The sequence below is a fragment of the Capra hircus genome, unplaced genomic scaffold (assembly GCF_001704415.2).
Source record: "Capra hircus breed San Clemente unplaced genomic scaffold, ASM170441v1, whole genome shotgun sequence".
NCBI classification, from domain to species: Eukaryota; Metazoa; Chordata; class Mammalia; order Artiodactyla; family Bovidae; genus Capra; species Capra hircus.
In genome coordinates this window covers 609054-636878 of record NW_017190147.1, presented here as the reverse complement: position 1 = coordinate 636878, position 27825 = coordinate 609054, and the positions used below count along the sequence as shown (strand labels likewise).

The 27825-nt window shown below is 54.1% G+C and overlaps 1 protein-coding gene across 6 annotated transcripts; it reads right to left on the bottom strand.

The window, feature by feature from the left end:
• LOC102174924 (granulocyte-macrophage colony-stimulating factor receptor subunit alpha) lies at positions 1-27025 on the bottom strand. 6 transcript variants are annotated; one of them, XM_018045118.1, is made up of 14 exons: positions 26911-27025; positions 26165-26817; positions 24383-24403; positions 23367-23460; positions 16700-16839; positions 14764-14890; positions 14518-14647; positions 12673-12857; positions 10944-11077; positions 9363-9386; positions 7333-7468; positions 6366-6459; positions 4350-4431; positions 1-240 (listed from the first exon to the last, which is right to left on the bottom strand). In XM_018045118.1, the coding sequence occupies exons 4-14, from the start codon at positions 23431-23433 to the stop codon at positions 67-69; spliced, it is 1293 nt and encodes a 430-aa protein (XP_017900607.1). In that variant the 5' UTR covers positions 23434-23460; positions 24383-24403; positions 26165-26817; positions 26911-27025; the 3' UTR covers positions 1-66. The 6 variants fall into 6 exon arrangements, with proteins under 6 accessions (XP_017900607.1, XP_017900605.1, XP_017900602.1 ...); XM_018045116.1 differs by having other exon boundaries at positions 24383-24398; XM_018045113.1 differs by lacking the exon at positions 24383-24403.
• Between the last annotated feature and the right edge of the window lie 800 nt (positions 27026-27825).

Sequence of the window (27825 nt, the reverse complement as noted above, 5' to 3'; positions counted from 1 at the left end):
GACGTAGCAGAGGCTGAGGCAGTGGGATTGGGCAGCAGGCGGCGGGCCAGTCGAATCAGAGTCCTCTCAGTGGTTGAGGAGAGGACCCCTAGAAGGGATGTTTACGTAAGGGTTGGGGGTTGGGGCTGGACCTCCCGTCTTTGCTGGTTTACTCGCCAACAACAGGGTCTCCTCCACGATGAAGATGTCCTCGGGGTCCTGGGAGGCTGACGGCGGGGGGCCTCCACACGAGGCTGTCTCCTAGAAGAAAGGACACGGCGCACAGGTGAGGCCACACTCTGGAGTTCCTGGTGCTCCCAATCAGTGGTACTCATGACGGCCAGAAGGTGGAAAGGGCCCGTGTATCCACAGATGGATGATGGATGGTGGGTGGACGGATGGATGGATGGACGGAGGATGGATGGATGATGGATGGAGGATGGAGGATGGATGATGGATGAATGATGGGTGGATGGATGGATGGATGATGGATGGATGATGGATGATGGATGGATGATGAGTGGATGGATGGATGATGGATGGATGATGGATGATGGATGGATGATGGGTGGATGATGGATGATGGATGATGGATGGATGATGAGTGGATGGATGGATGATGGATGATGGATGGATGGATGGATGGATGGATGGATGGATGATGGATGGATGATGGATGATGGATGATGGATGGATGATGAATGGATGGATGGATGATGGATGGATGATGGATGATGGATGGATGATGGATGGATGATGGATGATGGGTGGATGATGGGTGGATGATGGATGGATGATGGATGATGGATGATGGATGATGGATGATGGATGGATGATGAGTGGATGGATGGATGATGGATGATGGATGGATGGATGGATGGATGGATGGATGATGGGTGGATGGATGGATGATGGATGGATGATGAATGGATGGATGGATGATGGATGGATGATGGATGATGGGATGATGGATGGGATGATGGGATGGGATGATGAGATGGATGATGGATGATGGATGATGGATGATGGATGATGGATGGATGATGAGTGGATGGATGGATGATGGATGATGGATGGATGGATGGATGGATGGATGGATGATGGATGGATGATGGGTGGATGGATGGATGATGGATGGATGATGGATGATGGATGATGGATGGAATGGATGATGGAATGGATGGATGATGGATGGATGATGGATGATGGATAGATGATGGATGGATGATGGATGATGGATGGATGATGGATGGATGATGGGTGGATGATGGATGATGGATGATGGATAGATGATGAATGGGTGGATGGATGATGGATGATGGATGGATGATGGGTGGATGGATGGATGATGGATGGATGATGGATGATGGATGATGGATAGATGATGAATGGGTGGATGGATGATGGATGATGGATGGATGATGGGTGGATGGATGGATGATGGATGGATGATGGATGATGGATGATGGATGGATGATGAATGGATGGATGGATGATAGATGATGGATAGATGATGGATGGATGATTGATGAATGGATGGATGATGGATGGATGATGGATGGATGATGGGTGGATGATGGATGATGGATGATGGATAGATGATGAATGGGTGGATGGATGATGGATGATGGATGGATGATGGATGGATGATGGATGAATGGATGGATGATGGATGATGGATGATGGATGGATGATGGATGGATGGATGGGTCAGTAAATAGCATGGGGGCCACCCACACAGTGGAACGTTACACAACCATGAAAGGGGGAGAAGTTCTGACACAGGCTACAGTGTGGATGGACCGTGAACAGACGCTGCTCAGTGAGAGAAGGAGACACAGAAGGCTGCATGGCACGTGGCTCCACTGAAAGGAAACATCCGGAACAGGCGAGTCCATGGAGACAGCAAGTGGGTTTGTGGCTGCAAGGGACTGTGGCACGCAGGGGAGAAGTGACTGGTGATGTAGACAGAGTGTCCTTGGGGGCAATGATTGAGCATGTTCTGGACCTAGACACAGCTGATGGCTGCACAATGTTGGGAACTTGCTAAACGCCCCAAACTGTTACTTTAATGGGTGGATTCTACGACATGTGAGTGAAATCTCAATAATACTTTTTTTTTTTTAATAAAGAATGAACACATCATGGGTGCAATCATCTCGGAGATGACTGCGATCCAGGTAGAGGGATGGGTCTTTGCCATCTCCCGGGGAATCACAGAGAGACAGTTCCCGACTTTGAACAGACCCTCCCCTGTCTTGGCGTGACCTCTGGTGGATGCCACAGCCCCACCAAGTTGGTGTGTCTAGACCCCAAGTACAGAGGTGACCAGAGGGATCAGTGGCCTGGGGAGCCAGGTGGGTGGCTGACTGAAAATGTGGGGAGCCCCACTCCCCAGTTTAGGTAGTGGGTGATCCCGGCTGGCCTAAGGCTGAGAGTCAGGGCTGGGGGTGGGAAGTTCACAACTCCACCCTCCAGGAAATAAGGACCCTTGAGGTGAAGCCACTGAGTCTCACATGCAGGACCACACATTTGAAGGACCTGGGATTCGCCTGTGCAGGGCAGGACGTTTCCCAGGTGGTGCTAGTGGTAAAGAACCCGCCTTTCACTGCCGGAGACCTGGACTCGATCCCTGGGTGGGGAAGACCCCCTGGAGGAGGGCATGGTAACCCACTCCAGTATCCTTGCCTGGAGAATCCCATGGACAGAGGAGCCTGGCCGGCTGTGTTTCACAGGGTCGCACAGAGTTGGACATGACTGAAGCGACCTAGTACGTATGCACGCATGTGCAGGGCAGAGGGGAGAGGTCAGTGTGGGACCTCTGGAAGGTTCAGATCGTTGACAGTCTGTGGTTTTATCTCTTTATCTCAACAGCGCTAAGCACAGTGAACCACCCTCAGGCACAGATGGAGAAACGCAGAACTGTTCTGGAGTCAACGGGCTCCACTGAAGAAACCCAGGGGCGCTGGAAGCCGGGGAGGGGGCTTCCTGGGGAAGTGGCTTTGGGCTCAGAACACAGGTCGTGGTTTAGGGGCATCTCTGCTTTCTCACGGGGATGGAGGCACGTGTGGCGGATGGGGAGACGAAGTCAGGGGCGCAGAGCTGTTCCCGGGAGGGTCCCTGCCTCCAGCCACCACGGGGTCGGGGATGGGCGGGAGCTTGTGGGTCACACGGGCGCCCTCCTGCCAAAATTCAGCATCCACCCAGGAGCGCACACAGGTGCTTGGATCGGAAATGCGGTCTTTGCAGATGCCACTCCTGGAAGATCCCAAGGTGAGCGACCCCAGAAAGGGACAAAACCCAAGCTCCGCAGTTTCCCACGTGGAGATAAGTCGCCTTGTGTCGCTTTCTCTACTTCGCTGCAGAAGCAGCTGTGGGTGCGGGCAGCTGGACACCCGTGTCCCCTCCTCCGCATGAGCCCTCAGCCCTGCCCTGCACCCCCCTCCCGTCCTGTCCCAACCCTCCCCTTCACGCCCCTCCCCTCCACATCCCTTCCATGCCCTAGGCCCCTCCCCTCCCCTAGGCCTCTCCCCTCCCCTAGGTCTCTCACCTCCACACTCCCCTCCACGCCCTCGGCCCCTCCCCTGCCCTAGCTACCTCCCCAGCCCTAAGATCCTCCCCTCCCCTCGGCCCCTCCCGTCCCCTCCATTCCCCTCCCTTGCCCAAGGCCCCGCCCCTCCACACTTCTTCCCTGCCCTAGGCCCCTCCCCCAGGCCCCTCCTCCCCTAGGCCCCTCCCCTCCACACTCCCCTCCACGCCCTCAGCCCCTCCCCTGCCCTAGCTACCTCCCCAGCCCTAAGATCCTCCCCTCCCCTCGGCCCCTCCCGTCCCCTCCATTCCCCTCCCTTGCCCAAGGCCCCGCCCCTCCACACTTCTTCCCTGCCCTAGGCCCCTACCCGGCTCTAGGCCCCTCCCCTGCCCTAGGCCCCTCCCTTCCCCTAGGCCTCTCCCCTCCCCTAGGTCCCTCCCCTCCACAGTCCCCTCCACGCCCTCCCCGCCCTAGGCCCCTCCCCCGCCCTAGGCCCCTCCCCTCCCCTAGGTCCCTCCCCTCCACACTCCCCTCCACGCCCTCCCCGCCCTAGGCCCCTCCCCTGCCCTAGGCCCCTCCCTTCCCCTAGGCCTCTCCCCTCCCCTAGGTCCCTCCCCTCCACAGTCCCCTCCACGCCCTCCCCGCCCTAGGCCCCTCCCCTGCCCTAGGCCCCTCCCCCCAGGCCCCTCCTCCCCTAGGCCCCTCCACGCCCCTCCCCTCCCCCTGCCCTGCCCACTGAGTGCCCCAAGCCGGCCTTCAACACCCGGCACACCCGCGCCCCCCGCGTCTCCGAGCGCCAGTCTCCCCGCCCAGGCGGCGCCCGGGAGGCGGCCTCGCTCACCTCCAGGCTGGCCAGGAATGAGCCGGCGAGTTCCTGCTTCACCCGCGGGATGGGCGGAAAGAGCTTCTTCTTCAGCGAGAGCCTGGCGGGAAGAGACGAGAGACGCTTGCGGCCCAGCCTCAGAGCTGCGAGGGGCGCGGTCCTGTCCGAGGGCCCCCGGCCCCGTGGCGAGGCCGGCTCTGCGTGTGGCGCGGCCGGCCTCAGGGGTGAACGCGGGCCGGGGCGGACGGCGCTGCCCGAGGAGCTCTCCCTCCTCGCCCGGGGCGCGGCGAGGACCAGGAGCCCGCGTGGCTGGCCCTGGCCCCCGTCCCGAGCTGGCGGGTCGGTGCTAGGGGCGCCCCGTGGGTCTGGGCAGGGAGGCCGGGCGTCCTGGGGACCGCTCACCGCCTGACGGAGCTGCCCGCCTCAGCCCCGACTGCGGGGCGGGCCGCGAGGACAGACAGCTGAGACAGGAGACCCTGCCCCCGCGAGCGAGCAGCCCTGACCCCAGGCCCCAAGCTGCAGCCAGAGCAGCCTCGGGACCGGCGCCAGCCACTCCTCCAGCCTGTCTGCGGAAACTCGCGAGCATGTGACCTCAAGACCCTCCAGGGACCCGAGCCCCTCTGAGCACCCTGAAGTGGCCCCCCTCCAGGCCCCAAAGCCTCCTGGATGCCATACACACAGCGCCAGGACGCCCCCTGTCCGCGTGCGCGTGCGCGTGCGCGTGTGTGTGCGCGTGCGTGTGTGCGTGCGTGTGCGCGCCCTAAGTCGCTCAGTCATATCCGACTCTCTGCAACCCCGTGGACTGTAGCCCAACAGGCTGCTCTGTTCACGGGACTCTACAGGCAGGGATACTGGAGTGGGTTGCCACGCTCTTCTCCAGGGGATCTTCCCCGCCCCGGGATCGACCCTACAGCTCTTACCGTGGCGGGTAGGTTCTTCACACTAGGGCCTCCTGGGAAGCCCCGTGTGCCCTCACAGAATGCCTTCTAGACGAGAGCCCCGAGACACCCCATCACTGATTGTGGTCCTTGTGAAAGAAACGTTCCAGACACACCCAGCGTGGATACGAAAACGCCCTCAACTGCCCTCCGCGCGCCCGCAGCGGCCCCCTGCCTGGGGTCCCCTATGGGCAGCCTTTCTGCGGACACTGCAGGGGGGAAGCCCCTGGCTGTCACTACGCCCGCGCAGGTGCGAGGAGGCAGCCAGGAAAGGGGTCAGGGCCTGCGTCTGCAGCTGCAGTTGACGGCGCACGGCCCGGGCCTCCCCGGGACCAGAGTCCAGCCCTGCGGTCCGCACTTCAGTCCAGTCGCTCAGTCGTGACCGACTCTTCGCGACCCCATGGACTGCAGCGCGCCAGGCCGCCCTGTCCGTCACCATCTCCCGGAGGTTGCTCAGACTCATGTTCATGGAGTCGGTGATGCCATCCAACCCTCTCATCCTCTGTCGCCCCCTTCTCCCGCCTTTGAGAAACTGGGGCTTGGAAATGGGCGAGCAGCTCGCTGCCGCCCCCGTGTGGCGGCTGCGGTCGTAGCCGGCCTCCACCACCTTCCCGGTTGAGCCTGCAGGGTCCCCTGGGAGGCATTTTTGGACTGTGACGCCAGGGTCTGCCCCCTAACTGGGGCGCTCGCTTTGCCCAGCCACGTGCTCGGGACCCATCTTCCGCACAGGTTTGTGTTATCTGCAGAGACCCCGGGCCTCACCTCTCTCTTGGAAGCCTCTTTTAAAAGAGGCTTTTGTGCCTTCAGGCACAAAATGAAGAGTGCATTTGGCACTAACCACTCAATGCCTAGGAACACAGGAAAATTAAATCGTGCCGTGACTCGGCCCCACGACAGACCAATGTCGAAACACGGGCCCCTTAATAACAGCCACTCCGTGTTCCCAACGCCTCCGCCCAGAGCAGCCTCCACGCTGCATTCCGAGTCTGGGATTCTGGCCACTCCGTGGGTCTGCAGTGACACGCATGGGCCCTTTTGTGTGTGGGTTCTGACCTGCCGCTTTTGAGTTTATCTGGGGGGTTTGTGTCTGTCTTACCTTTTACACAGGAACATCAGGGCCATGCCAAACAAAACCGCGGCCCCCACCGCCAGCCCGATCGAGGCCACCAAGAAATTCTTCTCTGGGACACCTGGTGGGCAGACAAGCAGAGGGTCAGGAGTGACTGGGCGCTCCGGTTGGCACACACGGGCCCTGGCTGCCCACCCCTGGTATCGGACGACAGGGCGGGAGACGTGGGGGCAGAAGCAGGGCTGGAGAGGAGGAGGGGGGAACTTCCACACAGAGGGACCCCAGGGATTTGAGAAGGATCCCGCACCCACCATACCCCACCGTATGTCACTGTCCCCAACCAGTCCATCCTAGAGGAAATCAACTCTGAGTGTTCACTGGAAGGACGGATGCTGAAGCTGAAGCTCCAACCCTTTGGCCACCTGATGCAAAGAACTGACTCACTGGAAAAGACCCTGATGCTGAGAAAGATTGAGGGCAGGAGGAGAAGGGGACGACAGAGGATGAGGTGGTTGGATGGCATCACCGACTCAATGGACATGGGTTTGAGCGAGCTCTGGGAGATGGTGAAGGACAGGGAAGCCTGGTGTCCCGCAGTGCATGGGGTCGCAAAGAGTCAGGCACAACTGGGGAGCTAAACAACAAATCTCCCCACCTCCCCCCTTGCCACTCTGAAAGATGATCCACCAATTACTTTTCCACGAAGGCACAATGAAGACTGCACAATGCCTTCCTCGTCAGCGGATATTAACGTTCAGCTCTGCACTGCGTAGCCAAAGGAATGAATGCGTAATTGTGAAATCTCAAGGGTGAGAGAAAGAAGTGTCTATGAGCAACTGAACAACAAAAATGAAGGTGAACTGGTTTGAAATAAAAGAGAAACTGTTAAAAAAAAAAAAAAAAGGAGGATCGGACTGCAAGATTCAAAGGAAAGGTCATTCCTGTCCTCCAGCAGGCACATGTCAGCATCTCCGGGTGTTTCCGGGAGACTCACCGAAACAGCGCGCGGAGCTCCACTCACTCCAGATTTGAAACCGCACGTGTTGCACCCTCATGCGGACGGTGTGCTCTCCCCTCACGTCAGAGCTGGGCAGTCTGTACTCATTTTTATATTGTCTGCTTAGGAAAACCTTTGAAAGAGAAGAGGACGCTGTAACGGCCACAGATAACCAGACTGGAAACACAGAGAAGGCGGAGGGGGTGCGCTGGGGGCACAGCGGACCCGCCGCCTCTGGTCCCTCCCTCCCAGCCCACGGTGGTGGCCCGAAGGGGCTTTGCCGTCTCGCATCCCGGGGCTCCCATCACTTTATGGCAAACGGGTGCGTAGAAAATGGAGACAGTGTCAGACTTTACTTTCTTGGGCTCCAAAGTCACTGCAGACGGTGACTGCAGCCATGAAATAAAAGACGCTTACTCCCTGGGAGAAAAGCTCTCACAAACCTACACAGCGAATTAAAAAGCGGAGACATCACGTTGCCAACAAAAGGCCCGTCTAGTCAAGCCTATGGTTTTCCCTGTGGTCGTGTATGGATGTGAGAGTTGGACTGTGAAGAAAGTTGAGCACCCAAGAACTGATGCTTTTGAACTGTGGTGTTGCAGAAGACTCTTGAGAGTGCCTTGGACTGCAAGGAGGTCCAACCAGTCCATTCTAAAGGGGATCAGCCCTGGGTGTTCTTTGGAAGGAATGATGCTAAAGCTGAAGCTCCAGTACTTTGGCCACCTGATGTGAAGAGCTGACTCATCGGAAAAGACCCTGATGCTGGGAAAGATTAAAGGTGGGAGGAGAAGGGGATGACAGAGGATGAGATGGTTGGATGGCATCACTGACTCGATGGACATGAACCTGAGCCAACTCTGGGAGATAACAGAGGACAGAGGTGCCTGGTGGGCTGCAGTCCGTGGGGTCTGAAAGAGTTGGACACGACTGAGCAAGTACAGCTGTCTGTCTGCGTCCGGGCCTCCTGCAGAGTCCCCGTGCCCTTGGGCTGTGGGCTTGCAGATATTCTGAGTCTACACAGAGGGGGGACTTCCCGGGGGGGTCCAGTCGTTACGACTGCACTTCCACTTCTGGGGTGCAGGTTTGATTCTTGGCCTGGGAACTAAGATCCCACGTGCCTCATGGTACAGCCAAGATAAATAAATAAAATAAAAATGCTTCAAAAAAATTGTTGAAAGAAAAAAAAGCGAAAGGATTCTACACACACGACTCAGGGTAGGGCAGGAGCGTGCAGGGCGCAGCCCGGCTCTGAGCCCATGGACGCCTCTCCCACACTCAGACGCTGGACTGTCCTTTTCCTACCGCTGGGGGTCAGAGCATGGCAGTCCCTGGACACTCCCTGGGGCTCTCTTGGGACCTGCAAGTCTGGAGAGGCTGGGTGGTCAGGGAGGAAAGCGGGGTGGGGCCTGGGGGTGCCCAGTGGCCCCAAAGATCTGGGGCTGGACTCTGTCCAGAGTCTCCAGGGGAGGGTCCTCCCCGCTTCTTCCAGCTTCCAGGGGCTCCAGGCATCCGTCCCTGGGCTGGTGGCCGCCTCCATCTGGTCTCCGCCTCCGTCTCCACGTGGCTTCTCCTCTGCGTCCGTGTCTCTCCTCTTCTGTGTCTTAAAAGGACCCTGTCCCTGGGTTTAGGGCCACCCCCATCCAGGAGGACCTTATCTCAGACCCTTCACTCCATCACAGCTGCAGAGACCCTGTTTCTGAATAAAGTCCTGCTGTGCGGTTCTCGGTGGACCTGACTTCTGCAGGGACCCTTTCAGCTCACTACAGTGTGTGGCTCAGAAGGTGCAAGGAGGCCCGTTCGGCACCGTGATGTTATTCCGTCCACGAGGAGGGTGACACCAGGCTGCCTGAGCTGAGTCAGAGGCATCTGGGAGACCGCAAATTCTCCATCAGTCACCAGAGCCTGGTGACCCCTAAATGGGGGCATACAGGGATCCGAGGCTGAGCTGAGCGCCCTGCCCGCCGAGGGAGGGACTCAGCATCTGTGACGCAACCACGGCTGCAGCAGAGAAAGGAAGGCATACTTACGGGTTCTCTCTTGGAAAAGCTGCCCTGTAAAGAGAGAGCAAAGGAGAGATGCTAAGCGCCTGGCCTTTCGGTTTTGTCTGCAAACACGAGAACCCCCTGGGAATCCCAGGAGTGCTTTGACGATTAGTTTAAGCTGGAGATAATCGCGTTTCCACAGATGCAGCGATTTAAAAGAGGCTTCTCAGAGTTTCTCTTATCAAGCTGAAAGCAAAAAGCTTCTGGGAGTGAGTGCTCAGTTGCTCATATGTCTGACTCTGTGGGACCCCGTGGACTGTAGCCCTCCAGGCTCCTCTGTCCATGGGACTCTCCAGGCAAGAATACTGGAGTGGGTTGCCGTTTCCTTCTCCAGGGGATCTTCCTGACCCAGGGATTGAAGCTGGGTCTCCTGCATTGCAGGCAGATTCTTTATCGTCTGAGTCACCTAACCCATGGGTCTCTCCAGGCACGAGTACTGGAGTGGGTTGCCGTTTCCTTCTCCAGGGGATCTTCCCCACCCAGGGATGGAACACACGTCTCCTGTATTCTGGCAGGTGGATTCTTTACCACAGTTCCTGTTGTGTTCACCCCTCCGTCGTGCCTGACTCTTTGTGACCCCGTGGACTGCAGCCCACCAGGCTCCTCTGTGCCATGCAGTTCTCCAGGGGGTCTTCCTGACCCTACGATCGGCTGGACAACAGCAACCCTGGCGATCTGGCGGTTAGGACTCTATGTGTTTTCACCGCTGAGGGCAGGGGTCCTATCCCTGGTCGGGAACAAAGACCACAAAAGATGTGTAGCCAAAAAGAAAAAGAAGCAACACTTTTTTCCCCCCAGAGAAGGTTTTCTCTCCTGTTCTTGCCTTTCGTCTCCACTTGGGAAGGAAGGCTGCTACCTTTCAGTATGTGAGCTCTGTACGGGAATGAATGAATGTTGATTGATTTTCTTTTTGTCGGGGCCCCTGCTCTAAGGGAGCTTGCCTCCCTTGGGGTGGAGAGAGGCAGACAGCAGAGGCAGATGAAAGCCCTAAATGGAACCGCTAGAACCACGAAACCCCTGAGACTCAAACACAAGCACCATCTGTATGACCTCGGTCGACGCAAACCGCTTTCCTAGGTACACCACCAAGAACATTTACGACAGAAAAAAACAAAAACAAAAAAAACCAGTTTGTAAGTGAACGTCAGCAAAAATGAATGCGGACGGACTTCCCTGCGGTGGGGCTGGGGGTCCGTGGTTAACGCTCGGCCTGCCGATGCAGGAGGCGTGGGTTCGATCCCTGGCCCAGGAAGATCCCGCGTGTCGTGCAGCAAGTAAGCCCGTGCTCTGAAACTACTGACCCTAGCGAGCAGCCTCCGCTGTCTGCAACTAGAGAAAGAGGTCCACGTGCTTCGACAAAGGCTCAGCGCGGCCAAAAATGAAAGAAATCTAAACATTTTAAGAGGAATGAGAGGCAGTTTTAGGACAAAGAGACAGTAAGCAGAGAAGAGACTCGTGAGGCAAAGAGGGGCGCGCGAGTGTGTGCGTGTGGCGGGGGTGGACCCCAAAGCGAGAGGAGCAGAGGAGACGCAGTCCGAGTTTCTCCACGGAGGGTCACGTCCTCACCATCTTCTGGATGTCCAGCGCGTAACACAAGACGCTGTTGGACAGGCTGTATCTCATCGCGGGGGCATCCCAGCGAATCACGTAATGCGATACGTTGTCCTTGACGGTGAGGTTCGCCGGCGGGTTATACTTTTCTGAGAAGAGACCCAATCAGGAAACAGGGTTACAAACCCTAACCCGCAGGAGTCGAGCGGGTGCCAGGCAGCGGAAGGACACCCCCCGCTAACCTGGTCCCATCCCCGTGTCGTTGCATAAAACCCGGACAAACCGTGCGTCTTGAGGAAGCAAAACCTCAGGTCGGCTGAGCGCGCATCCTGGGCTTGTCCGCTGCTGGCGGGGCTCCCTGCCTCTGCCTTGCAGACTCGCTGGAGCCCCAGGCAGAGACGCTGCCAAGTGAGCTAAGTCGCTTCAGTAGGGTCCGACCCTTTGTGACCCCATGGACTACAGCCCCACCAGGCTCCTTTGTCCATGGAGATTCTCCAGGCAAGAACAGCGGAGTGGGCTGCCATTAGGAGAATGTTCTCTGGGCACATCCCTCGCCTTTTTTCCGGGACACCCTCCAAGCGGGAAGCAGACTCAGCCAGCATCTACATGGACCACCCAAGCGGCCAGACTTGGTGTCAAGTCTTGGAGCCACTTGGGCTTCCCAGGGGGGCTCAGTGGTAAAAAAAATCCACCTGCCAATCCAGGAGACTGGGGTTCCATCCCTGGGTCGGGAAGATCCCCTGGAGGAGGGCATGGCAACCCACCCCAGTGTTCCTGCCTGGAGAATCCCATGGACAGAGGCGCCTGGCGGGCTGCAGCCCATGAGGTCTCAGCGACTGAGGCAAGTTAGCACAGTATGTCACTGTGTGTATGTCCTGTGTCCTCTTTCTCGATTCACCAGGTAATGAGCATTTTAGATGGCTTCCTTGTCTTGGCAATCGTCAACCACGCTGCTCTGAACATTTGGGGTGCGTGTTATCTTTCTGAACTCGTATTTTCAGCTTTGTGTTTTTGGTGTTTTATTGTTCTAAGATATGTAGCCAGGAGTGGAACTGCTGGGTCACACGTTAGTTCCATTTTTTGGTTTTTTGAGACACTTCCACACCTCCACGCAGTTTGCACACCGCAAGGCGCTGGACACGACTGAGCGACGAAACACACACTCGCCTGAAGTCACCCACGGGCCCAACTGAAGGAAGACACACCGGCCAACCCAGCGGAGGGTCTGTCCGGAACCAGACTCTGTGACGTTGGAGAGTTCTCCAGAAGGACATTAGGTCCCCTAACCGGAGAGGAATTCCTTTCCAACGCTGCGTCCGTCAGTCCAACTTGTTCACGTGCGACGCAAGCATGCACATCCCACCCCAAGGGAGGGTTACGACCCCCTGTCTCCCTCTCTGCGTCTCTGCTTGTTGTTCAGTCGCTCAGTCGTGTCCGACTCTTGGCGACCCCGTGGACTGCAGCTCGCCAGGCCTCCCTGTCCATCACCGTCTCCCACAGTTTGCTTAAACTCATGTCCATCGAGTCGCTGATGCCATCCAAGCATCTCCTCCTCTGTCATCCCCTTCTCCTCCCGCCCTCAATCTTTCTCAGCATCAGGGTCTTTCACCCCTAATCTAGATCCTGCTGAGGCCAGTCTGGGACGCAACGCACGGCCTCCAGAGCCTGGGGACAAATGCAGACTCCATGAAGCGGACCGCTGGCAGAGGAGCCGAGGAATACAAGGGGAGCGATTCACCCTTACCCAGCCTAGGGCCGTTCACGCTAGGAAAATCCAAAAACGGGATGTCCGTGTTGCTGCTGGTCCCGTTCACCAGGAAGAAGTAATCGTCCGTGGTGTGGCCTTCGCCGAGCTCGTCGAAATGGCAGCCCACACGCGTCCCGGCCGAGTCGAGGATGTAGTGGCTGCACTCGGACACGTTTCCATGCCTGTGGCGTCCAAGAAAGACGTCAAGGAGCAGCTGAGCAGTGTGCATCCCCCTGGGGTTGCTCTCGTTCAGTGGCTCGGCCGTGTCTGACTCTCTGAGCCCCGTGGACTGCAGCCCGCCAGGCGCCTCTGTCTATAGGATTCTCCAGGCAGGAACACTGGAGTGGGTTGCCATGCCCTCCTCCAGGGGATCTTCCCGACCCAGGGATCAAACCTGCCTGCATTGGCTGGAGGGTTCTTTACCACGGGCGCCACCTGGGAAGCTCACACACATATATATACATGCTGTGTCTGTGTGTGTGGGCACGCTGTCTACTTGAAACTATTGTGCTTCAGTTTCAACTATACTTCAATTGTTAAAAAACGATACAAAATTGCTAATTTCCTGACACTCTCGGACCACAGGGGGCTTCACAACGTGGAGCAATGAGCAGCATGGAGAAGAAAGGGAGATGGGAGGTTTTCTCTCTGGATGTTTGGACCTTGTAGATCAACGTCCTCCAGTCTCAGAAGAAACATCTCTGGACTATGGGACGGGCTCAGCGTTTAGCATCAGATCCCCAGGAGGAGGGCATGGCGACCCCCTCCAGGATTCCCACCTGGAGAATCCCATGGACAGAGGAGCCTGGGCGGGCTACAAACCGAGGGGTCCAAAACAGTTGGACACGATTGAGTAACGAAGCATAGCAAAGCTCCAGTGAGGCCTCAGACTATGGCCCAGCCCACGGCTCACCCAGCATTCACTATCAGGACCCTGTGAGTCCCTGCTCCATGGGGGAGCCCTCAGCTCTCCCAGCACTCAGCATCAGGACCCTGTGAGTCCCTGCTCCATGGGGGAGCCCTCAGCTCTCCCAGCATTCAGCATCAGGACCCTGTGAGTCCCTGCTCCATGGGGGGCAGCCCATGTCTCACCCAGCACTCAGCATCAGGACCCTGTGAGTCCCTGCTCCATGGGGGAGCCCTCGGCTCTCCCAGCATTCAGCATCAGGACCCTGTGAATCCCTAGACCATGGGACAAGCCCGCGGCTCACCCATCACTCAGCATCAGGACCCCAGGGAGTCCCTGCTCCATAGGGGGCCCATGGCTCATTCAGAGTTCAGCATCAGAAACCCTGTGAGTCCCTGCTCCATGGGACAAACCCATGGCTCACCCAGCACTCAGCATCAGGACCCTGTGAGTCCCTGCTCCATGGGGGAGCTCTCGGCTCACTCATCGTTCAGCATCAGGACCCCAGAGAGTCCCTGGTCCATGGGACAAGCCCGTGGCTCACCCAGCACTCAGCATCAGGACCCTGTGAGTCCCTGCTCCATAGGGGGCCTTCGACTCACCCAGCATTCGGCATCAGGACCCTATGAGTCCCTGCTCCATAGGGAGCCCACAGCTCATTTAGAGTTCAGCATCAGGAACCCTGTGAGTCCCTGCTCCGTGGGACAAGCCCGCGGCTCACCCAGCATTCAGCATCAGGAACCCTGTGAGTCCCTGCTCCATGGGCGAGCCCTCAGCTCTCCCAGCATTCAGCATCAGGACCCTGTGAGTCCCTGCACCATGGGGGAGCCCTCGGCTCACTCATCGTTCAGCATCAGGACCCCAGAGAGTCCCTGGTCCTTGGGACAAGCCCGTGGCTCCCCAGCATTCAGCATCAGGACCCTAGCCAGGCTTACAGAGAGGTCCACGTGTACAGCTGATACCGCACGTCTGCAGGGGCGGCCGGGCCCCGCGTCCAGCTGCAGTTCATGAGTCGGATGTTGTAGATGACGCACGAGAGGTTCTGGGCTCCGGAGCCCTCCTTGCCTGGGAAGACAAGACAGCCAGATCCTCACCACCGGCCGAGTCATCACCAGCACCCCGCCGACCACAGGGACACTGGGCACCGTCAGAAAGGTGCCCAGCGGCCAGGGAGACGTCACCTGAGTTGTTAAAGGCCAGCTCTTCTGAGAACTCCTGGCCCTCAGAGGTGGCGTTCACGGTCAGCGTGGCGCCCCTGTGCAGGACGGCGTTGGGAAACGAGCAGAAGTAGGTGTCATTGTTTCCGACCTGCAAGGGTGCAGAAGCAAGAATAAGCGTGCAGCCTGTGGTGTGGGCTCCCTGCGATCGGATTCAACCCCGCGGCAGTTCCAGCCACTCGGGGTCGGGTGGGGCACCCCCACGAGGACCCCTGTCCTTTTTACCGCCGTACAGTTAACGGACCGTGTGAGATTAGCTTCAGCCATACGACAGTGCGGTGCGCAATTTTTAAAGGTTATAAAATCACATCCCGGGGGTTCCCAGGTGGCGCTGTGTGGTAAAGAGTCTGCTTGCCAATGCAAGAGGCATGGGTTCCATCCCTGGGTCGGGAAGCTCCCCTGGAGGGGGAAAGGGCACCCCACTCCAGGCTTCTTGCCTGGAGAATGGCATGGACAGAGGAGCCTGGCGGGGCTGCAGTCCACGGGGTCGCCAAGACTTGACTAAGGCTGAAGCGGCTTGGCACGCGTGCACGCGCTCCGTTTCTCGTTACAGTATAGCGTTGGGTCCTTGCCGTGTGTTGCCTCATATCCCGGGAGCTTACTGAATCGTAGCGGTTCGTTGCTCTTGGTCCCTGTCTCTTCCCCTTCCCACCTCCCTCTCCCCAGGGTCACCTCTACTTCAGGCTCTGCAGCTGTGCGTCTCCTTCTGTTTCGCTATGTTCACCAGTCCGAGGTCCGTTTTAGATTTCACGAACAAATGATATCACCTAATATTTGTCTTTGCCTGACGTGTTTCACGCCGCCTCATACCCTCCAGGTCCACCCACGTAGCTGCAAACGGCGGCTCTTTGTTCTCGTTCACGGCTGAGTGATATTGCACTGTATATAGTACCACAGCTTTATCCATTCATCGGTCAGTGGACACCTAGGTTGTGTTTGTGTCCTCACTCTCGGGGACAGTGCTGTTGCGAAGACTGGGGTGCATGAATCTTTTCAAATTAATGCTTTGGGGGATCCCCCAAACATGCCACTTTGGCATAAAGACTCTTCAGAGCTAAAGGCAGTTAAGAATCCAGAAATGCAGAACCACTTGCTATCTCATAAAAGCAGGCATAGATTCCCCCTGTGAAGCTGGCCTACACATCCTATCGTGTCCATATCGGACTGAGGAGGCTGAGCTTTACCAACTGAGATGGGGAAGCGGCTTCAAGGTGACCTCATAAAATACGTTTCTTCTTTCTTACGCTGGGCTGTTGCAGCTTGTGAGATTTTAGATCCTTCACCAGAGACTGAACACAGCAGAGAAAGCCAAGAGTCCTCACCGCAGGGAACTTAAGCAAGTTGAAGGAAGTTTAACTTAAGGAACTTAAAACAACCTTCATCTTTCACTAGTTTCCTGACACATTTCTGAATCATTTCCCCACAATCTTTCAGCCCCAGAAACCCAAATCCCATTTTCTTCGTCTCCTCACGTTTCTGTAAGTTATTACCTTTTGTTAAAAAGCCACACAAACTCCCTAGTCTGATCGCTTCACGTCTTTTCTGTGAAGCCTCGTTTATGTAACAATTAGAAATGTTGGGATTTCCCTGGTGACCCATGGTCAAGACTCCATGGTTAAGTGCAGGGGGGCTGTGCGCTCGCTTCCTGGTGGGAGAACTAAGGTGCCATATGCCGAGTGGGCAAAAAAAAAGAGAGAAAGTGGATAACCAGGATGCTTTTTCTCCTGGTAATCTGGCTTCTGTTCACTTCATCTGCAGACCCTCATCACTGAACCTAAGAAGATGGAGGAAATGTGTTTTCCTCCCAGCCAAAAATGTTAAAGAGTGAGGCATTTTACAGGGAAATTCAAGACTGAGAAGGAGCAGACAGACCCACAGGACGTGGGCCGTAAGCACCCACCTGCGGCTCTTGGCTGGTGTCCGGGTCAAGAGGTGTGGCTATCGTACATGTTTGCTGAGTCACGGTTCTCCGGGAATTCCAGCTTAATATTCTTTTCCTTGGATCTAGAGTCAGGTTTACAATAGGAGATTCCATCTCTCCTGCCGTAATTAAAAACAGAACAAAAAAAGACAGTTAGGGAGAATCAGGGTTTCCCTGGTAGTTCAGACGGTAAAGAACCTGCCTGCTGCGCAGGAGACGCAGATTCTGTCCCTGGGTGGGGAAGATCCCCAGAGGAGGGCATGGCAACCCACCCCAGTATCCTTGCCTGGAGCATCCCGGGCACAGAGGAGCCTGGCGGGCTACAGTCCATGCAGTCGCAAAGAGTCAGACATCACTTAGCGACTAAATCACCACCAACATACAAATATATTATATGACTATATTACAATGTATAAACAAATGTATAGGATTATGTTTATATTGTAATATATAAATATATATCTCTTTATATTTATGTATTATATATTATTCTATTTCCTATATCATACAACATATTGTATATTATTATGTTGAATATTTTATACAATAAATATAATTATAACACAAATATATAATACATATATTTATATATAAGTAAAGTAAAAGTGAAGTCGCTCAGTCGTGTCTGACTCTTTGCCACCCGTGGACTGTAGCCCACCAAGCTTCTCCGTCCATGGGATTCTCCAGGCAAGAATACTAGAGTGGGTTGCCATTTCCTTCTCCAATATTATATAGTAAATATATTATATAACATAGATTGTATATTATTATGTTAAATATATTATATAATAGAATTATAACACAAATATATAATACATATATTTATATATAAGTAGATATAACTATAAATATAACAGTATATTAAAATACAATATATGTATATAATATTGAGAGGGTAACAGGCAGGAAGGCCAGGGGTTTCAGAATGGAGGAAATAGGCTGCAGGCATCAGACATTTTTATCTCTCTTAAGCGGCAGGAGGAGACAAGCTGGTGATATATTTTTTTCCCCTTCTCTATAGAAATTTAAAAAGAGGTTTATCCTAAAATACTGTGTTGCCAGAATGACACCTGGTTCCACCTGAACTTGCCTTTTCTCAAGCCTTGAGCTAACCATCGCATTTTCCTTATGGAAATGTTTGCCTTACGGCATGTTCATGCGCTATCCATTTATCCCAGCCTCTGTCTTCAGGTCCGTTCCGCCTAATGGCTCAGAACTGACTTGACAAGCCAGTCTGTTAGACTCAGCTACTGTTCTCTTCATCTATGTTAATGAAACTGTACGTTTGAATGGGAATCTGCCTTTCTTCAAGATTCACGTCAGCCGCTTTACGGCCGGGATGGCTCAGCTGGTGCCAAGCTTATCTCACAATGCATCTTGTGGGTGAGGGGCCTGATGCCACTCTCCGAGTGTTGAGACATTCCCTTCCTTTAATTAGCAGACTGCTAGTGTGGAGCATCCCAGGGACAAGGGAGCCTGGTGGGCTGCTGTCTATGGGGTCGCATAGAGTCGGACACGACTGAAGCGACTCAGCAGCAGCAGCAGCAGCAGTAACTACGTCCCATCCAGCTAAAGACCAGCAGGGGGTACTCTTTCTGCCCCCTTCTGATGCCTCTGTCAGAAGCTTTCTCTCTCTCTTTTACACCTTAATAAAACCGTATTACACAGAAGCTCTGAGCGATCAAGCCTCGTCTCCAGCCTTGGACTGAATTCTTCTCCGGAGGCCAAGAATCCCTGCGTCTTTTCGTGGTTCAGCAACAACCTTTCAATATGTTACGACGTAAGTACAATGTAGCGATTCACCACTTTTAAAGCTTGTGATTCATTTACAGTTACTATAAAACATGGGACATATTCCCTGCGCTTTACAATCCATCCTCATGTCTTATTTTATGCCTAATAGTTTGACCTCCTGGCTCTTACGAATCCCTGCCCTATCCTGCCCAGCCCCCACTTCCATCTCCACACCGGGAACCACTAATCTGTCTGCTACACCTGGGAGGAGGCTTCTTTTCTGTTACGCTCACTAGTTATTGGTATTTTTTAGATGCCACATTTAAGGGACACCACACAGTACTTGCCTCTCTCTGGGATTAGCTACTTTATTCTGAAGTGGACCATTTCTCTCCCTGTCTTTTATCGAATCTGTTACCACACTGCTTGTATTTCACGTGTGGCTCTTTGGCCACGGGGCACGTGGGGCGGGGGGGTCTTAGCTCCGCAACCAGGGATTGAACCCACACCCTCTGCATTGGAAGAAGGAGGAGACCTAAGCCACCGAAGCACCGGGGAAATACCGAAGCGAGTTGCTTTAACGTAAACAGTGTAGGGACTTCCCTGGTGGCTCAGAGGTAAAGCGTCTGTCTACAACGCGGGAGACCTGGGTTCGATCCCTGGGTCGGGAAGATTCCCTGGAGAAGGAAATGGCAACCCCCTCCAGGACTCTTGCCTAGAAAATCCCATGGACAGAGGAGCCTGGTGCAGGCTGCAGTCCACGGGGTCGCAGAGAGTCGGATACGACTGAGCGACTTCACTTTCTTTCTTTCTTATGCAGGGACACTCAAGAGCGCGTGAAAGATGGTGGGCATCGTGAATGATCAGACAGACCCAAATCCAAAGTTTGGTGAAGCGCCCCATTATCCTCATGAGATCAGTCGTGTCCGACTCTGCGAACCCTTGGACTGTAGCCTGCAAGGCTCCTCTGTCCATGGGATTCCCCAGGCGGGAATACCGGAGTGGGTTGCCATGCCCTCCTCCAGGGGGTTTCTTCCCCACCCAGGAATGGAACCCAAGCGTCTAACGTCTCCTGCACCGACAGGCGGGTTCTTTCAGCACCGCTTGTGAAGCTGGCCTACACATCCTATCGTGTCCATATCGGACTGAGGAGGCTGAGCTTACCAACTGAGATGGGGAAGCAGCTTCAAGGTGACCTCATAAAATAACTTTTTTCTTTCTTACACCGCACAGTTGCAGCTTGTGAGATTTCAGATCCTTCACCAGGGACTGAACGCAGCTGTGAAAGCCGAGAGTCCTCACCGCAAGGAACTTAAGCAAGTTGAAGGAAGTTTAACTTAAGGAACTTAAAACAACCTTCATCTTCCACTAGTTTCCTGACACATTTCTGAATCATTTCCCCACAATCTTTCAGCCCCAGAAACCCAAATCCCACTTTCTTTGTCTCCTCACGTTTCTGTAAGTTATTACCTTTTGTTAAAAAGCCACACAAACTCCCTAGTCTGATCACTTTATGTCTTTTCTGCGAAGCCTCGTTTATGTAACAATTAGGAATGTTGGGATTTCCCTGGTGACCCACGGTCAAGACTGCATGGTTAAGTGCAGCGGGGCTGTGCGCTCGCTTCCTGGTGGGGGAACTAAGGTGCCATATGCCGAGTGGGCAAAAAAAAAGAGAGAAAGTGGATAACCAGGATGCTTTTTCTCCTGGTAATCTGGCTTCTGTTCACTTCATCTGCAGACCCTCATCACTGAACCTAAGAAGATGGAGGAAACGTGTTTTCCTCCCAGCCAAAAAATGTTAAAGAGTGAGGCATTTTACAGGGAAATTCAAGATTGACAAGGAGCAGACAGACCCACAGGATGTGGGCCGTGAGCACATGGGTCGGAAAGATCCCCGGAGGAGGGCATGGCAACCCACCCCAGTATCCTTGCCTGGAGAATCCCAGGGACAGAGGAGCCTGGTGGGCTACAGTCCATGGGGTTGCAAAGAGTCAGACATCACTTAGTGACTAAGTCACCACCAACATACAAATATATTATATGAATATATTATAATGTATATTATTATGTTGAATATATTATACAATAAAGATAATTAGAACACAAATATATAATACATATATTTATATATAAGTAAAGTGAAAGCGAAGTCGCTCAGTCATGTCCGACTCTGCGACCCGTGGACTGTAGCCCACCAAGCTTCTCCATCCATGGGATTCTCCAGGCAAGAATACTAGAGTGGGTTGCCATTTCCTTCTCCAATATTATCTAGTAAATATATTATATAACATAGATTATATTATTATGCTAAATATATTATATAATAGAATTATAACACAAACATGTAATACATATATTTATATATAAGTAGATATAACTGTAAATATAACAGTATATTAAAATACAATATATGTATATAATATTGAGAGGATAACAGGCAGGAAGGCCAGGGGTTTCCAAATGGAGGAAATAGGCTGCAGGCATCAGACATTTTCTCTCTCTCTCTTAAGTGGCAGGAAGAGACAAGCTAGTGATATGTGTTTTTTGCCTTCTCTATACAAAATGATCAGGGGGACGCAAATCCAAAGTTTGGTGAAGTGCCTCATTATCCTCATGAGATCAGTCGTGTCTGACTCTGCGAACCCTTGGACTGTAGCCTGCAAGGCTCCTCTGTGCATGGGATTCTCCAGGCGGGAATACCGGAGTGGGTTGCCATGCCCTCCTCCAGGGGGTTTCTTCCCCACCCAGGAATGGAACCCAAGCGTCTAACGTCTCCTGCACCGACAGGCGGGTTCTTTTAGTGCCGCTTGAGAAGCAGTGCTACAGTGATGGCTACCTATGGTAATAATTTGAAGGACCAGCTGGTAGCTGTTGGAGAGGATGTGTAGGAGCCGGACCGTCCATGTTGTCAGCACAGATGCAAAGGCAGGGCGTGACGTGTTGGTTTAACTGAGCGGCTTCCCCTTTCTGGGCATTCAGGATGGAGGAGGGGACAGGTGAGTTGTGTGTGTGTCTGGGGGTGGTGGTGTGCTGTCCCGGGAGAGTCCCCTTTGAGCTGGGGACTGGAGTGAAGGTGACTGGTGGTGCTGGACAGATACCACCTGTCAGGACAAGCCTGCCCTGAATGAAGACATTCTCACCACCCACCTCACCTTCTCTCGTCTTTTCTCTGCTTGACCTTTTCGAATGCATATAAATCTTTTAACTGTCTAAATAAGACCTCTGGCCAGATGTGACCCTGGGAGAAAGGTGCGCCCACCTCCCCAGTTTCCTAGTAGGAGAGAACCCAGCTATAGCCAGAACCTAGCTCCAAATGGCAAACCCACTGAAGGTAAAGGGTTCTTGTTGAGTCGCTCAGTCGTGTCCAGCTCTTTGTGACCCCACGCACTGCAGCACGCCAGGCCTCCCTGTCCATCACAAACTCCTGGAGCTTGCTCAGACTCATGTGCATCGAGTCGGTGATGCCATCCAACCATCTCGTCCTCTGTCATCCCCTTCTCCTGCTGTCCTCAATCTTTCCCAGTTTCAGAGTTTTGTTTTTTTTTTTCCCCAATGAGTCGGCTCTTTGCATCAGACGGCCAAAGCACCGGAGCGCCTCACATCAGGTAATGTGTTGGACTTGCTTCTGTCATGAGGTGAGGTATCTTTCCATCTGTGTGACCTCTTTAGTGAGCTGCCTGCAATGCACAGTCCGCTCTGGTTCTTGAAAAGAAGAAGATTGTTTTCTTTCTCTGCCCGCTTCACAGAGAGGCTTCCAGGGGATTTTCAGGGAATTTCGTTTTCAATGATGGAAAGCTGGCTTGAAACTCAACATTCAAAAAACTAGGATCATGGCATCCGGTCCCATCACTTCATGGCAAATAGATGGGGGAAAAAATGGAAACAGTAACAGACTTTATTTTCTTGGGCACCAAAATCACAGCAGACGGTGACTGCAGGAGTGAAATGAAAAGATGCTTGCTCGTTGGAAGAAAAGTTATGACCAACCTAGACAGCATGTTTAAAAGCAGAGACATCACTTTGCCAACAAAGGTCCGTCTAGTCAAGGCTATGGTTTTTCCGGTAGTCATGTATGGATGTGAGAGCTGGACTATAAAGAAAGCTGAGTGCCAAAGAACCGATGCTTTCTAATTGTGGTGTTGGAGAAGACTCTTGAGAGTCCCTTGGACTGCAAGGAGATCCAACCAGTCCATCCTAAAGGATCAGTCCTGGGTGTGCGTTGGAAGGACTGATGCTGAAGCTGAAACTCCAATCCTTTGGCCACCTGATGGGAAGAGCTGAGTCACTGGAAAAGACCCTGATGCTGGGAAAGATTGAAGGCGGGAGGAGAAGGGGACGGCAGAGGCTGAGATGGTTGGATGGCATCAGTGACTCAACGCACATGAGTTTGAGCAAACTCTGGGAAATACTGAAAGATAGGGAAGCCTGTCGAGGCCTGACTTCCCTGTGGAAACTCCAGAGGAACCCCAAGATCCATGTTAGCACTGGAGAGGAACCCTGAGGTTCCGGCCTCAACTCCAGATGAAGACCTCGGCCCCGGCAGCGACTGCAGAGGAATCCTGAGAGGCCCCTCGCAACTCGCATGGAGACTGCAGTCCATAAGGTCATAGAGTTGGACACGACTGAGCTACTGAACACCCACAGCCCTAATACAGGCAGCAAATCTGAGATTCCAGCTGAGTTTAGGACCTGGGGCTGGAGCTGTAGGCCTCGCCCTCACCCTTGAGTCCGTGACTCTGCTGAATGCGAAAGGTATCCACCTCTAGAATGATCTGTAAGAAGATCCCCTTCACCCAGCAGCGGTGGGAAGGTACTCGGGTCACAAGAGACTTTGTCCTTTCAGGGGTTAGGAGGGCGGCAGCCCTCACCACATCACGGACTCCCCAGCGTTGGAAGACTAGCTGGCACTTACCCAGGACCATGGAGCATGCTGAGTTCAGGAGTACCAGGAGGCTTACGAAATCCAACAGGACCACCATGCTGCAGGTCTGAAGCTGGGCCTAAACCTCCAAACAGGAGACAGCAGTTCAGAAAACGGATTCCAATCGAGGCAGGAGGACTTCCTTCTTAGCACAGCCTCCAGGCAGTCGTTGGGAATCAGAACCTAGCTGCCGGAGCCTTTGTGAGTAGAGAAAAATGGTAGGCCCAAGGCACTTGGCCCGGGGCCAGACAATGTTGCCTCATATCCCAAAGTGGCTGCCAGGGACCTGCATTCTCATTACATATCCCTTCTTCTGTTCACTGGTGGCCTCACTCTTCCACCCCTCTAAAGGGTTTTTGGTTTGTTCATATGTCCCTATGTGGTCAGCAGTATTCCATCAGAGCACAGTGTGAGGTTACCATCCTCCTTGTATACCTCTGGGTTAGCTGGCAAGATCAGATTCCATTTTTCTAAAAATTTTTTACTGGAAGATAATTGCTTTGCAAAATTTTGTGCTAGCTTCTGCCATACATCAACATGAAATTCCCTTTTAAATTCTGTTTGAAACTCTATCGAAAGCATCAAAAAATTTACCACATATTCATGATGACAAGTCTCAGCAAACTGGGATTAAAGAAACATTTTCTGGGCTCTACCCAACCTGTTTTTCCTTCCCTCAGCCCACTACCGCTGGTCCACATTACTGCTCCTGAGAGGTATACTTGGGAGTGGCTAATCAATATTATTTTAAGCTGATTTTCTCCTAAGTGGTCACGGAGGGTCTGGGGAGGTGACACCCCCAATGAAAAGAAGGGATGTATGATGAGGATGCTGGGTCCACAGCATCCACTTTGGGGCATGAGGCAACTGTCTGTCCCTGAGTCAGGTACCCTGTTTCTTCCATTTTCTTTTGCTCACAAAGGCCCCTGCAGGTAGGAACACTCCCAGCAACAACCTAGGGGATAAAAGCATGCCTTAGGAAGATCAGCTGACTCCTAAACACTTACCTCCCCTTTGAGAAAACTGCTCTTTTCACCAGGGTAGCAAGAAAAAAAAAAAAAAAAGGTCTGTAAGAAGTCCTAGAATATTCTGATGGAGGTTCTCTTTATGCTTGGTGATTACAGGGCTGGGTTTTGTGCATTTGAGTAGATTTTTTTTTTCCCCTCTGATTTCTTCATGACTCTATGAACACAAAGAGATGGGCAGGCCCTTGCTGGTTGCACAGAGGTGATCAGGAGGGAAGCTGCAGACGAGCTGCCTGACAATCACACAGCTTTGCAGGAGGAGCTGATAGCAGCCAGGAGGCCACCAACCGCACGGGGTGCAAGGACCCTCGGCATTTCAGCTTCTCCTGGGGGATGGCTGCCAACCTCCTTTGGAGACAAATTCATCTCCGTGTGTGCGGAAGTCCCCTGAAACGCCTCTGACCATCATCACCTCACCCGCCACCTGTTCCCTGAACACATCCACGAACTCAGCTGCCTCCTGGGCCATTTGTGCTGCAAAGGCTCATTTCTTTCCTCCCTCCCTTCCTTCTTCCTTCCCTTCCTTATTTGGCTGAGCTGGGTGTTAGTTGCCACACGTGGGGTCTAGTCCCCTGACCAGGAATAGAACCCACGCCCCTGCATTGGGAATGCGGAATCTTAGGCACTTGGCCACCAGCAAAGTCCCAGACCCTCACCTCTTCTGCTTAGTTGCTCAGTCGTGTCCGACTCTCTGCACCTCCATGGAGTGTAGCCCCGCCGGGCTCCTCTGTCCAGGGAATTTTCCAGGTGAGAATACCAGAGTGGCTTGCCATTTGCTTCTCCACCCAAGGAACCTAAACGTCCCCACTGGCTACCGATGGCTCCCAGATGCTTTGCAGTGCAAGGCATGGAAAGGCTTCCTGGGGGAACCTGGCGGTGGTCCAGCAATGATGACTCTGTACCCTCACTGCAGAGAATCTGGGTTCGATCTGAGATTGGACAAGCCACGCGGTCAGGAGGTTAAAGAAAAAAACTCTGCTTGCTTCTGAGCACAGGCTGACGTTCCCCCGCCACTTCTGTTAACTTTCATGAGGACGGAGTGAAGGTGATCTCACTTCTGTGCTTCCCGAGGGAGAGACGCCCCCCATACCCTCCCTGGGTGTCACCAGGAGCCGGGTCAGAGGGAGCTGTGTCCCCACCGAGGGTCTGTGTCCCCAGCGAGACCGAAGGGGATGGGAGTGGAAATCAGTCCCGTGTGTGTTGTCCCATGAGAACAAAACCGTCGAGGACTTCATAGCTTAAAGACACCCCCAAAGGAAATATTTTACAGGTAGATAGCGCAGGCTTCCCAGGTGACGCTAGCGGCAAAGAATCCACCTGTCAAGGCAGGAGACCCAGGTTCGATCCCTGGGTCAGGAAGATTCCCTGGAGGAGGGCATGGCAACCCACTGCAGTCTTCTTGCCTGGAGAGTCCCATGGACAGAGGAGCCTGGCGGGGCTACAGTCCAGGGGCTGCGAAGAGTCGGACATGCCTGAGTGACTAAGCACGCACGCAGATAACACGACGTACAGAGGAATCGGACCCCACCAGCCTGTGACTGCCCGCCACGTCAGTCAGAAATGCAGAAGGCCCAGTGTCCACCCTTCCCTTCCCGAAGCTCGGGTGGCGTGACTTTCACCCCGATAGCTTCTTCCTCCAGCCTCCCCCAGGGTGAGGCCATCTCTCCCCGACTCCAATCTCCCGTCCCATCACAAACCCACTGTGGTCAGAGGATCCTATCGGTCAGAGCAAGCCCCCATAAGATGGGGGAACCGTCCACTTACCGGTCCGTCAACTTTCTGGATCTTTCTCACCCAACTGTGTGAATGTGGGGCTCCTTGAAGCCGCTGTCCTGCCTGCCCGGGGTACGCGGCAGGTGGGCAGTGCTGGACGCCGTGGTAGCAGGTTCCCTAGGTGAGGGGAGGCCTGCAATGCCCTTCCGGATGTATGGGGGGGCAGGTGTGACAAAGAGCCTGAGTCTGGTCCTCCCCACGAACACGCTCTCTCTCTCCTTCTCTCTTTAAATGGAGCCTCCCCCAGGTCAGCGACTGCAGAAATAATCTCTTATCAGCGGAGCCTTCGTCCTCACCGAGTGACCGGCCTGCCGTGATCATCATCTCAGGGAACAGGAAATGTCGTAACACAGTCCATGTTTCCTCTCAAGCCTGAACCCTCAGTTTTTTTGTTTAATCGACCTCCCAAGGTTCCTCTTTTAGCAGCAGGGAGCTAGATGGCCACTTGGCTTGCCTGCATCTTCTGGTCGGGGGTGGCGGGGTGTCGGGGGTCCCTGGGGTGTCGGCTCGGTGTCACCGTGTTCGGGAAACTGGCATCTCCTTAGAGCTTCCTCTGCATCCACTGGGAGCTGGTTCCCTTTCAGCTCGGAAGCTCTGCCAGAGGCTGTGACTGGCTCTTCTCTGGGTCTGTGTCCCCCAGGGGCCTGGGGGCAGAGGGAGGGACGGACTGAGCTGACTTTCAGTCCATCTCTCCCTAAGGAATCACTCACACTCGCTCACTATGAAGTGTTACTCACTCAGTCGTGTCCGACTCTCTGCAACCCCATCTATTTCCCATGAAGTGATGGGACTGGATGCCATGATCTTCGTTTTCTGTATGCTGAGTTTTAAGCCAGCTTTTTCACTCTCCTCTTTCACTGTTATCAAGAGGCTCCTTGGTTCTTCTTTGCTTTCTGCCATTTTCAGCCCAGCATTTCTCATGATGTACTCTGCACAGAAGTTAAATAAGCAGGGTGAGAAAGTACATGAAGATGTGATTGGAAAACGTCTGCTCTGGCCCTGAGGCTCTGGGGTGCGGGATTACCTGTGGGAGCTGACTCAGGGGAGGAGACAGAAATTCGCCAGGAGGAGACAGCGGAGGCCGCGAATCTGCAAATCCATGTGCCTTTTCACCTCTGACCCGGCACAAGCACCCACGGAAGGACCGGGGATGCCTAGCGTGGCCCCCAGAGCCAGCAGGCACCGCCCACTGCAGCGGCCGTCCCCCCCCCCCCCCCCCCGTGCCTCAGACAGACAGAGACAGAGAGACGGGGCTCCCGGGGACCCAACCAGTCAGCTGCTGCCGCTGGGAGCTCATCTGAGAGAGAGAGAGAGAGACACAGCCGGAAACTGTGCAAAGTCGGCAGCGACTCGGTTTGTTCTGCGGTCCCGCCCACAAATGACATTTCCTCAAGTTTCACGTTTCTGTCTTAACTTCTGGGTTTCATCACTTTAAAAGACAGAGTCGGCCGGGACCGACTCTGCTGCAGAACTCTGCGGGTTTCGCTGCAGAAGACCCTGAGAACGCTCGGTAGATATCGGCTGTTTATCTTCTCCCTCCTGGCTTCGATAATAATTTCCTACGATGGCCGTGCGCTCATTCGCTCCGCCGCGCCTGACGCTCCGCCGCCCGGTGGACTGCAGCCCGCGAGGCTCCTCTGTCCCTGGGATTC

Bases quoted from the DNA above. Each gene is read 5' to 3' on its own strand.
- LOC102174924 (XM_018045118.1), bottom strand. From the start codon at position 23,433: ATGGTGGTCCTGTTGGATTTCGTAAGCCTCCTGGTACTCCTGAACTCA. The intron at 4,432-6,365 runs GTAAGACAGACA...TCTTCCCGCCAG, and splicing joins CTGATGTTCCTGTGTAAAAG to GCTCTCGCTGAAGAAGAAGC. The intron at 241-4,349 runs GTGAGCGAGGCC...CCTTTCTTCTAG, and splicing joins CATTCCTGGCCAGCCTGGAG to GAGACAGCCTCGTGTGGAGG.